At 43.6% G+C, this 13,089-nt stretch overlaps 1 protein-coding gene across 1 annotated transcript; it reads right to left on the reverse strand.

The window, feature by feature from the left end:
• Positions 1–5,893: 5,893 nt before the first annotated feature.
• Positions 5,894–12,386, reverse strand: LOC125614736 (endogenous retrovirus group K member 6 Gag polyprotein-like). The gene is made up of 2 exons (XM_048797643.1): positions 11,552–12,386; positions 5,894–6,604 (listed from the first exon to the last, which is right to left on the reverse strand). Coding segments are annotated over exons 1-2 (837 nt in total). The 3' UTR covers positions 5,894–6,602.
• Between the last annotated feature and the right edge of the window lie 703 nt (positions 12,387–13,089).

A 13,089-nucleotide genomic window follows, 5' to 3' on the forward strand; every position in this document is an offset into this window, starting at 1 on the left:
GTTATACCTAGCTTCAGAACTAAGGCAAGGGTTGAAATTAGGAATTGGGTAAGGTTAGGGTTCAGGTTAGGATTAAGGTTAGGTTTATGGCGAAGATGAGGGATAAGGTTTGTGTTAGGTTTAGGGCAAGAATTAGGTAGAGGGATAATGTCAGTTCTAGGGTTATGGTTAGGGATACTGCTAGGGTTTGTTTTATGGCTAGGTCTAGTGTAAGGGTTACATTTAGGGTTAGGGCCAGGTTTAGAGTGAGGTGTATTATTAAAGTCAGTGTCTTGTTTAGAGTTTGGTTTAGGTTATGGTTTAGGCTTAGAGCTCAAATTAGCTTTAGGGTTAGTGTTAGGGTCAGAGTAATTGATAGGTTGAGTTTTAGTGTTCAGGTTCGGTTTAGGTAATGGATAGGGTTAGTGTTAGCAACAGGTTTAGGTTTAGGCCTAGGTTTAGCATTTGGTTTAGGCTTATATTTAGGGTAACAGATAGGTTAGAACTAGGTTTATGGTAGGATTATGGGAGGGTTAGTGTTAGGGTTAGTGTTAGGGTTAGGTTTAGAGTAAGTGTTAGGGTTGGAGCCATGGTTAGGGCTGGGACAAATGTTAGGGTTAGTGTCAGATCTAGGTTTAGGATTAGTGTTAAGTTGAGGGCTAGGGTTAGCATTATGTTTAGGGTTATGTTTAGGGTGAAGGATAGAGTTAGAAGTAGGGTTTGGCCTTATGGTTAGAATTAGGGCTAGAATTAGGGTTCATGTTAGGGTTAGGGCTAGGGTTATGTTTATGGTAAGGGTTAGTGTTTGAGCTACGGTTAGGTCTAAGGCGAGAGTTAGGGTTAGGGTTACATGTAGGGCTAGGGTTAGGGCTAGGATTAGGGCTAAGTTTTTTGTGAGGTTTAGGGCTAGTGTTAAGGCTATGGGTAATGTAAGAGATAGTGTTAGGATTATGGTTAAGTCTAGGGTTAGGGTTATGTCTAGATTTTGGGTTAGCATAATGTTTAGAGCTAGGGTTTTTGTTAGGAGAAGGGTCTTTTTTTGTGTTAGGGTTAGGTTTATTGTTGGGGCCAGAATTAGGGCTAGTGTTAGGTCTAGAGGTATGGTTAGTGTTTGGGTTAGGTTAAGGGTTATTGTTAGGGCTCAGGCTAGGTTTTTGTTTTGGGCTAGTGATACAGATATAGCTAGATTTAGAATTATGCTTTTATCTAAGTCGAGTGTTAAGGTTAGGTTTAGGTACAGGGTTACCCGTTGGGCTAGTGTTTGGGTTCGGTTTAGGGTTAGGGTCAGGTTTCAACCTAGGGTTAGATTTAGGGTCAGAATAAGGGTCAGGGTTAGGGTTAGGTTTTGGGTTAGGCTTAGAGCTAGAATGAGGGCTAGGGTTAGGATTAGTATTAGAATTATGGTTTGGTAGGCTAAGGATTAGGGTTAGGACTAGGGTAGTATTACTTGAGGGTTTGGCTTAGGGTAAAGGATAAGTATAGAGCTAGGATTAGCGCTAGTGTTAGGGTTAGGGATAGGGCTAGGCTTAATGTTAGGGTTAGGTTTAATGCTAGGTTTAGGTCTCAGATTAGGGCTAGGTTTTCTGTTATTACAGGACTATGGCTAATGTAAGAACTGGCATTATGACTAGGTCTAGTTTTAGCGTTAGAGTTAGGGCTAGGTCTATTGTTCAGGTTAGGTATAGGTTTAGCGTGATGTTTACAGCTAGGGTTAGTGATAGGGTCTGAGTCAGGGTCAGGGTAAGTTATAGAGTTAGGGTTAGAACTCGAATTAGGGCTAAGTTAGGGCTAGGTATAAGCTTAGGGTTTGGTTTATGTTAAGGATTAGTGTTAAGCCTATGACTCGGTTTAGTTTGAGTGATAGGCCTAGAGTTAGGGCTAGTTTTCCAATTAGCATTAGGATTAGGGCTAGTGTTAGGATGAGGTTTCAGCTTAGGTTTGGGGTTTGCTTTAGAGTTAGGGTTAGGTATAGGTTTAGAGTTAGGACAAATTTTGGGCTAGTGTTGGGGCTAGGTTTAGGACTAGGTTTTGGGTTATAGTAAGGGATAGGTTTAGAACTAGGGTTAGTGTTAGGGTGATAGTTAGGGGTAGGGTTAGGGTGAGGGTTAAATTAGTTCTAGGATTAATGCTAGGGTTAGTGTTAGGGCTAGGCCTAGGTTTAGCGATAGGTTTAGGGTTAGGATTAGTGTAAGGTATGATGTTATAGCTAGGTTTATGGCAAGGGTCCAAATACAGTTAGGGCTAGAGTTAGGGTTAGAATGAGGATTAATCCTGTGTTTAGGGCTAGGATTAGGACAAGGTTTTGTGTTAGGGTTAGGGATATGATTAGGAGTAGGGGTAATTTGAGGTCTAGGTTTATAGTTAGGGTTCGTTTTGGTTTAGGTTTATGGCTAGTTCTAGTGTAAGTGTTAGGTTGAGGGTTAGGGTCAGGTTTAGAGATAGGGTTATTATTAGGGTCACAGTCATTGTTAAGGTTTGGGTTCAGTTAAGGTTTAGGGTCAGGGCTCTCATTAGCACTAGGTTTATGGTTAAGGTTAGGGTAATGTTTATGGTTAGGTTTAGGGTTCAGGTTAGGTTTAGGGTTCAGGTTAGGTTTAGGGTAATGGATAAAGTTAGGGTTAGAGATAGGGTTAGGGTTATCCTAGGGTAAGCATTAGGGTTAGGGTTATGGATACGGTAATGCATTGTGTTAGAGCTAGGGTTAGGGCTATGATTATAGTTAGGATTAAGGCTAGGGTTAGGTTTAGGGTTAGGGCAAGTTTTAGGGTTAGGGTTAGGTTTAGGGTAATGGTTAAGGCTATGGTTAGGGTTAGGATTAAAAAAAGATGTAGTGTTTGGATGAGGGCTAGGTTTTGGGTTAGTTTACGGCTAGGATTAGGGCTAAGGTTAATGTAAGACTAGAGTTATGATTAGGGCCACTTTTAGGGTTACACTTAGGGCTAGGTCTTGTTTTAGGGTTAGGTATACTTTTAGGGTGATGTTAGAGCTAGTGTTAGTGTTAGGGTCAGAGTCAGGGTCAAGGTTATTTTTAGGGTAAGTGTAGGACTGGAATTAGGGCTAAAATTAGGCTAGGTGTAGGGTTAGGTTTTGGTTTAGGTTAAGGGTTAGGGTTAGGGCTATGGATCGTTTTTTTTTTTTTTTAGTTTTTTTTTTTTTTGTGGGGGGTGCTAGGTGTAGGTTTGGGCTAGTTTTAGGATTAGCGTTAGTGTTAGGGCTAGTGTTAGTGTGAGGTTTAGGCTTAGGTTTCGGGTTAGATTTAGAGTTATGGTTAGATCTAGGGTTAGGGCTAGGGTTAGTGTTAGAAATAAGATTAGGTAAGTGTTAGGGTTATGGTAAGTGATAGGGTTAGATCCAGGAATAGGACTAGGGTGAGAGTTAGAGTTAGTCTTAGTGCTAGTTGTAGGGTCAGGGTTAGGGCTAAATTAGGGCTAGGATCATGTAGGTCTAGGATTAGTGTAAAGATTAAGTCTAGGTTTAGCATTAGGGTTAGATGTAGGGGAAGGGATGGGGTAGTAGCAAGGTTCAGGACTAGGGCGATGGATAAAATTAGCTATAGGGATAGAGTTAGGGTTTGGGTTAGGATCAAGGCTAGGTTTATGGTAGGATGAGGGCTTGCATTTGCATTAGGTTTATGGCAAGAATTAGGGCTAGGACTAATATCAGGTCTAGGGTTAGGGATAATTTTAGGATAAGCTTTATGGCTAAGTCTAGTGTCAGAGTTAGCTTTAGGGTAAGGTTCAGGTTTAGAGCTAGGGGTATTATAATGGTCAGAGTCAGGTTTTGGGTTTGGGTTAGTTGGAGGTTTAGGGTTAGGGCTCAAATTAGCTTTAGGTTTAGAGTTAGGGTTAAGGTAATGAATAGGGTTGGGTTCAAGCTTCAGGTTAGTTTTAGGGTTCAGTTTAGGTTTAGGGTAATGGATAGGTTTATAGTTAGGAATAGGGTTAGCATTAGGTTTATGGTTATCATTAGAGTAATAGATAGGTTTAGGGCTAGGATTATGTTTATGATTATGGCTAGAGTTAGGGTTAGTGTTAGGGTTTAGTCTAGGGTTAGGTTTAGGGTATGGGTTAGGGTTTGAGCTAGGGTTAGTGCTAAGACTAGGGTTAAGTTTAGTGTTAGATCTAGGATTAGGGTTATTATTAGGGTTAGGGCTAGGGTTATCATTAGGGTAAAGGTAGTGGACATGGTTAGATGTCGAGTTAAGGTTAGGTTTAGGTTTAGGACTAAGGTTACTGTTAGGTTTAGGGTAGCTGTTAGGGTTTGTGCTAGGGTTAGGACTACAGTAAGGGTTAGGTTTATGGTTAGGTCTAGAGTTAGGTATTCAGTTAGGGTTAAAGTAGGTTTAGGGTTAGTGCTAGGGTTAACATTAGGTTTATCGTTAGGGTTAGTGTAATGCGTGGGGTTAGAGCTAGGGTTAAGGATAGGGTTAAATTTAGGATTAGGGCTAGGTTTAGGCTTTGGTTTAGGTTTCGATTTTAAGCTAGGATTAGATTAAGGGTAAGAGTCAGGGATTAAGTAAGTGTTAGGGCTTGGTTGAGGCTTCGGGTGAGAATCAGAGCTAGGGATAGAGTTAGGATAAGAGTTATTGCTAGGTGTAGTATTAGGTTTAGGGTGTGGTAAGGGAAATGGATAGATTTTGAGCTAGTGTTTGGGCTATGGTTACAGTAAGGATTAGGACTAGGATGAGGGTTAGGGTTTGGCCTAAGGTTATGTTTAGGTTAAGGGTTTTGAGCTAGAGTTAGGGCTAATGCTAGGTCAAGGGTTAGGTTCAGCATTAGGTTTAGTGATAGGATTATGGCAGTTTTAGGGTTACGGTTAGGGTTAGGGTGCCACGACCCCTCGCCGGCAAGGGAAAACACGACACAGGATTCTTCTTTCAGCAGTTTATTCAGGCCTTGATTCATGTATCATCTTCTAGTGACCCGTCGCCGAGCGCCCAAGCACAGCCTAATAAAGCCTCCAGCATACCAATCTTAAGCTGCCACGTGGACCTTTCTCATAGGGTGGTAAGGGATTGCGTGCCAATTCTCCATATTAGGAGTTGTTTATCACAGGCCACAGTGGAAGCCGGCGCCATCTTCCAATGGCGGCCATGGTCTAATTAGAACGGCTCACCACAGTTCCCCCTTCTATTTTATAAAACAATGCAGGCGAAAGTAGAGGTCCTATCCCACTGTGCAGAAGTGGCTGCAATGTATGATTCAGTCCTAAGGAGGGCCCTTCCCTAGACCTGGTCCCATATCAGCCGACGCATTTTTTCATAGGGTGGGGCGTGGACGTCAAACCTGCATGCAATAGGACATGCTTTCCTTGAGGTCCGTTGAGGGAATCACTCAAGTGCAGTGCCTTGCCTCGCATCCTGCATCTTGATGACGGCTAGAAGTAGGATAACACAGGTAGCCTGGTAATAATGACAAAATTTAAGTTGGCAACACAATCCCTAAACCCCAGAGGAAGGTAAAAGGTCTATAGCCGAGAAGAAAGACCAGTCCTGAAACCCATCTGCGTGCAATGGTAACAAGACCTGCAGAGTGCAAGGGCTATTCAGCACTGGGAGAGAATAAGGAAGAGGACATGCCAATCCCAGTGCAATGTGAAACTCACTTGGGGTGCAATGGCCATGCCCAGAAATCACTGTTTAAGATGTGCAAGCCAGATTTGTGGAGAAATGCCATTTTCTAAGGCCGCAAGAGCCTGTACAATCATGGCCTTTTCTTGTGCATGGCGAGTTTTAAGGCGACAGAGAAGCCACAAACAAAGTATAACACCGAAGCAACACATTGCCCCAAAAATGCCCACTCCCACCCATTCCTTAAAGAAGGAAAAGGCAGAGGATAGCCAACTGGTGAATTGACCCAAAGTCACTGGTTCGACACGGGTACTATTCAAAACAGCAATCTGAGTTAGTTGAGACTGGATCAAGTTTTCTGCTTCCATGGACCAGGTTCCGGATAGATACTCTCCGATGATGCGGGAGGCATTTCTGGAATCATTAAATCTGACAGAGGTTATACATAAATGTGCACGTTGATCAATACAACCCAAATGTACTAGATCAGACAATTCCTCAACTTGAGCTTGAAGCAGATCTATCCTTTGATTAGCAGCCAGAATCCCAGATAAAATGTGTTGATTAATTCTACTTTGAGATTCAAGTATGGTGGATGTTTGTTGAATAACCTGATTAATAGTGGCAGCAGTTTGTACCTGGCTGGCCATGGCTACTCCAGCTGTAACTGCTGCAGCAGCAGATACCGCCACAGCTGTCACTATAGCTGCCGTAATTCCAAAATCTCTACGGGCTCTAATCAGTTCAACAATAGGAAAAGACTCTGGATCTGCAGTAACCGGAATTGGGACAAAGGTCGGAACTTTCATAACCACTGCCGTAGTCCAGGAGCCATTCCAACACTCAGACAAATAGCAGGTAATATTAGAACAATTAAGCATCCCCTGTGATGTATCATTAGCCAAAATAAACAGGAACGGAGATTGGAGACAGACTGCTGCGGAGGGTAATGTAGCATTAGATAATTGTGAATTATTTGCAGAAATTTTAAGCCTCCTACCTCGCTCCGAGTCTTGGGTACTGCCAGAAACATTAAACAGCCAACTTTGGACTCCTCGTAATTGAGCCAAAGCGGAAATATCAGCTGTGGCTCCCTTTTCATTGGAAATCAACCATTGAAACCAAGACCAACCTGCTCCTATAGAGGAATTATTGTTGGAAGAATTATACAAGTATCTTTTAAGAGAGGGGGAAAGGGAGAAACCTTTAGCGACCTGATGTTTCTCCCAAGAATGATCTTGGCAAGGCGTGAATGTTGGGGGGAAGCCACACTCAGGAGTGCAATAAGGAGAAGCCTTAAAATGAGTGGCATTAGAGGTCTGATTAGAAGGAGACAACGGAATTAACACCTGGGAAGTAATGGCCAGAGTGGTAATATTAAGCTCAGAAGTATTTGTCAAGTTTCCTGAGCCCTGGTTTTTCCCTGAGCTAATTTGTAGGAGCACTGCACCCAAAACTCCCTGCGAGATCCGACTGTACTGCAATGGGTCCTCCCAGTTAGTCAAGTTCTTAAGTTTTAAATGGATGCAATCACCCTTGGAAAAACTGAAGCAAAAAACTCCTGTGAGATTGATGCTGGAGAGATTGAAGGACCGATCTTGGTCCCCTCTAGGGGAAACACAAGGAGCAGACATCTCACATGAAGTAGAAAAAAGAGTGGGGAGAACACTAGAATTGCTATGAACCGGCATCGGCATTGGCCACGTTCGAGCTACCGCCCACCACTGCATTGATGTCCCCTGTACCATCGATATCAGCATTAGAACCAGGACACTCAGTAGAAGGATGGTCCTCATCATGAGATTGTTGTAGCGCCTCCTGTTGTTGGTTGATTGATGTCGGGACTCTTCTTGTCAGGCGTTCTGGAACCCACACCGGCTCCGTCCGGTCCTGTGGGAAAACACAGACAGAACCTCGTGCCCATGCCAGCACGGGATCAGGCCCATACCATTGTCCAGAAAGTACATCTTTCCACTTAACGTGCCCAAAGTTCGGGGCAGAGGGCGAACAGTGCCTAGTCGCAGCAGAGCGCCCTTGGATGTCCAAATTCAAGAAATTAATAGTAAATAGAGCCAGGGAGAGGCGCTCTTTCGGGGTGTGGCCTAAGCCAATTCCCCCTTTTTGTTTTATTAACATCTCTTTTAGAGTCTTATGAGCACGCTCTACAATACCCTGACCTTGTGGATTGTAAGGTAAACCATGGACAAGCTGGATACCCATCTGGCTGCAAAAGGAAGAAAATTGTCGTCCAGTATACGCTGGACCATTGTCCGTTTTAATGGTCTGTGGTAAGCCCCATGCTGCCCAGGCTTCCAAGCAATGCGTGATAACATTTCCAGCCTTTTCACCAGACAAAGCAGAAGCATGGATAATGCCAGAACAAGTATCCACAGACACATGGACATATTTAAGCTTGCCAAAGTCAGGGATATGAGTGACATCCATTTGCCATATAGTTAAAGGCCGCAAACCACGAGGATTTACGCCCACAGAAGGAGGATGATGTAAAATGATACAATTAGGACAATCCAATACAATCTGTCGAGCATCAGCACGGGAGATAGTAAAGCGCTTTTGAAGTGCTCGTGCATTAACATGAAATTTACTGTGAAAGTTTCTAGCTTGGTCTAAGGAGGAAACGAGGAACATCCAAGAAGGACGAGTAGCAAGGTCAGCTTGGGCATTGCCAGCAGAAAGAGCACCCGGTAAACCTGTGTGAGCTCGAATATGCAAAGGGTAAAAACAGGCGGAGCGATTCCAAATCAGTGTTTGAAGATGGAGAAAAAGGGAAGACATTACTCCTGATGTGTGTATGGGACCCACTGCTTCCAACACCTTTAAAGCTTGAACTACATAAATAGAATCTGAGATTAAGTTAAAAGGAAACGGACATTGTTCAAATACTTTTATGACAATTTGTAACTCCACCCATTGTGGATTGCCAGGAGCAAACTGATGTTGGATAGGAGGTTGATCATTTACCACATAGGCTCCAATACCAGTTTTGGATCCATCTGTAAAGATATTTGCAGCTCCTGGGATAGGCGTAGAAGAAGTGATTTTAGGAAAAATGATAGGATGTTCCTTAACAAATGTTATAAGAGGATGTGAAGGATAGTGATTATCTATCTCTCCTGGAAAAGAGCATCGCAATATAGCCCAATTATCCAGGTTAGCACACAAAACTTGAATTTGTTGACACGTATAAGGGACAATCACAGACGTCGGAGGAAAACCAAAAAATTGTATACTTTGTTGTATCCCTAACATAGCTAAGGAAGCAACTGCATCAGGATAATACTCAAGGGATTTTCCAGGGGATATACGTGGATGTATCCACAATAAAGGACCATCTTGCCACAAAACTCCAGTGGGTTGCCGTACAGTGGCGAGCACACATAATTGAAGAGGCTTATCCTCTTGAAGCCTGCAAAGGCTAGCATGTTGTATAGCCTCCTCCACTTTCAGCAGCGCTGACCTTGCTTCCTCAGTAAGATGCCGAGGGGAAGAAAGGTCTGAATCACCTTTAAGAATTTCATACAAGGGTTTTAATTCAGCATTGGGAATATGTAAATAACCCCTAATCCAATTTATGTCACCCAATAATTTTTGGAAATCATTTAAGGTACGTAAATTATCAGTCCTGAGAGTCACCTTTTGGGGTGTAATAGTTTTACAAGAGATACTAGCACCAAGATAATCAATAGAACCTCCTGTTTGTACTTTATCAGGTGAAATAAGCAAGCCCTTTGATTGTAATAAATGTACCAAATCAGTGTAAGCTGCTTCCAACATATATTTGGTTTTGGCTGCCAGCAATATATCATCCATATAATGTATACACTTTAACAATGGATACTTTTGTCTGAGTGGAACAATGGTCGCTCCTACAAACATTTGACACATTGTAGGACTATTGGCCATGCCTTGAGGCAAAACCACCCATTCAAACCTTTGATCAGGTTCCTCATGATTACATGAAGGCAGAGTAAAAGCAAAACGTTCGGAGTCCTGAGGATGCAATGGAATGGAAAAGAAACAATCTTTAATGTCTATACATATCACTGGCCAATTTTTTGGAATTGTTGAAAGCAAAGGCAAACCTCTCTGAATGGGTCCCATGAGCTGCATTTGAGCATTAATGGCCCGTAGATCATGTAACAACCGCCATTTTCCAGACTTCTTTTTAATAATAAATATGGGTGTATTCCATGGAGAAGTGGAGGGCTTTATATGTCCCAACTTTAATTGTTCTTGTACTAAAGCATAAGCTGCAGTCAATTTTTCAGAGGGGAGCGGCCACTGAGGAACCCACACCGGCTCCCCTGTTTTCCAGGTAATGGGCACCTGATCCTCAGCGGCCCCTAAGAAAAACCCAGCCCATGTCTATCAAGTTTTTGTTGAGGTTCTAAAGGATGTCTACGCCCCTGCAAATTTTTTCCTAATCCAAAACCTGGTCTATATCCCATGTCCTGCATTATCTTTTGGGCAACTGGTGAATATTCATTACTAAGTTGAAACCCCATGTCCTTCATAAGATCACGTCCCCATAGAGAGATTGGGAGATCGAGCACATATGGTTGAAAAGTGCCAGAACGTCCTTCAGAATCTTTCCATGATAAATGCCTGCAGCTGACTTGTGGAGCTTGAGCGTATCCCAAACCTCTTAGTGATTGATCTGAGAGCTGCACCGGCCACCCCTTTGACCAGTCCTTTAAAGCAATTATGCTACGATCTGCCCCAGTATCTAGTAATCCTAAAATTGATTTGCCCTCTATAGTTAACTTTAAAGTGGGACGGTCATCCATATCTAAGGACAGGTAAACGCAATTCCCTCCGGTAGTTCCAATTTCAGCACTTGTCCTTAAAAAGGAATCAGCAGGAAAGCGGGTATGTAAACTGGGTAAAATTAGCAATTGAGCAACCCGGTCTCCTGGGGAGATGGACACAATGCCTTTTGGAGCTTCCACCATAACCTTCACTGTTCCCACCGTATCCGGATTAATAATCCCAGGGAAAACATGAAGGCCTTGTAGGACGGAGGAAGCACGCCCAATTAACAAGCCCACAGTGCCAGGTGGTAAAGGTCCTTTAAACTCAGTTTCCACCAACTGGACTCCCATTTTGGGAGTTAATACGAGTCTGGTGGTGGAGCAGAGGTCCAGTCCCGCGGCACCTGCAGTGGCTCTCCGCGATTCTTGGGATGACGCAGGGACGGCCATGACTCGTTCTCCATTGTCCCATTTTCCATTGCCCCATATATTTGTGGGCCCTGGGGTCGGGGGCCCCCCCGGCCGTTTTTTGACATGTTTCTATCTTTTAAAGGTTGACCATGTATATCTCTGACGGACTTACACTCATTGGCCCAATGCTTTCCCTTTTTACATCTGGGGCATAAGCCCGGTTGACGGCTAGCAGAGTTGGACTCAATCTTAGATGTTCCCTTCTTGTCAGGACATTCTCGTTTAAAATGTCCTCCTTGACCGCACCCAAAACACTTTCCGACAACAGGGCTGGATTTATGTGATAATTGAAGGACAGCAGCAGCAAGGCCTGCATTAGTTAACGGCCCACCTATTTCTCTACAGACTTTCATCCAGGCCTCTATGCCTTTGTTTTTATAAGGAGTAATAGCTGCTTTACATTCTTTAGTACATTGTTCAAAGACAAGTTGTTTAATCAAGGGCATTGCTCTATCAGGGTCACCAAAGATTTTTCCTGCGGCGTCCACCATCCTGGCAACAAAGTCTGAGAAAGGTTCTGTGGGGCCTTGTATAATTTTAGTCAAATTGCCAGACACTTCTCCTCTATTTGGGAGTGATTTCCATGCACGGATACAAATGTTATTAATCTGTTCATATACCTCAGGGGGGTATCCTGTTTGTTGATTAGCAAACCTGCCTTGTCCCAAAAGCATATCCTTATCCCAGGCAGGGCGTCCCGCTGCATGATTTTGGGCAGCTTGCTCTACTGCACCCTCTAGCATAAATGCTCTCCAATCCAAGTATTTCCCTGGGGAAACACAAGCGCGGACTAGACTAGCCCAATCTGAAGGAGTCATGCAAAATCTAGTAAGTCCCTCCACCTGAGTAAGGGTGAAAGCGGCATCTATGCCATAAGTGCGGACAGATTCTGCCAAGGTTTTAATTATCTTAAAGTCTAAAGGCTCATGATATCTTCCCCTGTTATTGTCCTGAAATACAGGGTATGCAAGTCCCATATCTGTATTAACTGTCCTCCAAACTTGCGCATGAAAAGATCTCCCGGAACCTTGGCTCCCCCCCACATACGGGGGTGGGGCAACCGGCACCATATCTTCTTCTAGATATTCTACCTCCTCCTCCTCAGAGTTTTGTTGACCGATATTAGCTCCCTTCCCCTTCTTACAGTAGGCCTTTTTCTTCTTTTTCATTTTTATCTTACGTAGTTGTTGTAACAATATATCAAGGTCCTCAGAACTCTCTGAGTCGCTTGTGTTCTCAGGCGTTTTTAATTCGGTCAAGTCTGGGTAGAGCCTTCTCCTATTTTTATTTTCAGGCTCTTTTGCCTTCTCACTACTCTTACTCTTAATACTCTCTGCCACTTCACTATGTGATCCTTCAGATTTTTCCTCATGTAGTTGTTCAAGAACAGCCTGACCCTCACTCACAGCTTCGTGGCATTTACCATCTGTTATACATCCTCTAACTAACTTCCAAAGTGGTATAATGCCACCCTCCAAGGTACCTTGCTCATGAGCGAAATCCAGATCTTTCCCTAACTTGTCCCAGCTAGGAATCGTAAGACACCCTGAAAAGGTAAACCAAGGAGCTGCTATATCAGCTTCTCTCAAAAACATCTGCAAAGTGCTCTGCTTTACCTTAAGTCCTTTTGAACGTAACAACCCATCTAGGGCCAACAAAATTGGGCTTGAAGAGGTAGTGCCCATAATGTCTCCAAAGATATAATGAAAGTGAAAGTACAAAAATCCCCGCTCTCTCCTTTTCTACGGAGGAGTGTTCCGTTCTATGAAATCCCCGCTCTCTCCTTTTCTACAGAGGAGCATCCCGCTACTTACTTGTGGATTCCCACTTACCTGGGAACTTACTGGTGTACCACCCTGACTGCTGAAAGTTCTGGATCCTGGGTTCGAGGAATATAATTCCCCATACGGGCCACCAATTGCCGCGACCCCTCGCCGGCAAGGGAAAACACGACACAGGATTCTTCTTTCAGCAGTTTATTCAGGCCTTGATTCATGTATCATCTTCTAGTGACCCGTCGCCGAGCGCCCAAGCACAGCCTAATAAAGCCTCCAGCATACCAATCTTAAGCTGCCACGTGGACCTTTCTCATAGGGTGGTAAGGGATTGCGTGCCAATTCTCCATATTAGGAGTTGTTTATCACAGGCCACAGTGGAAGCCGGCGCCATCTTCCAATGGCGGCCACGGTCTAATTAGAATGGCTCACCACATTAGGGCTAGGCTTATCATTAGTGTTAGGATAAGTGTTAGGGTAATGGATATGTTTAGATGTAGGTTTAGGTTTAGGTTTAAGGTTA

The sequence above is a fragment of the Marmota marmota genome, unplaced genomic scaffold (assembly GCF_001458135.2).
Source record: "Marmota marmota marmota unplaced genomic scaffold, marMar, whole genome shotgun sequence".
Lineage (NCBI taxonomy): Eukaryota > Metazoa > Chordata > Mammalia > Rodentia > Sciuridae > Marmota > Marmota marmota.

What these genes read in the sequence shown, in the direction of transcription:
- LOC125614736 (XM_048797643.1), bottom strand. Translation starts at nt 12,386, where the DNA reads ATGTTTTTGAGAGAAGCTGATATAGCAGCTCCTTGGTTTACCTTTTCA.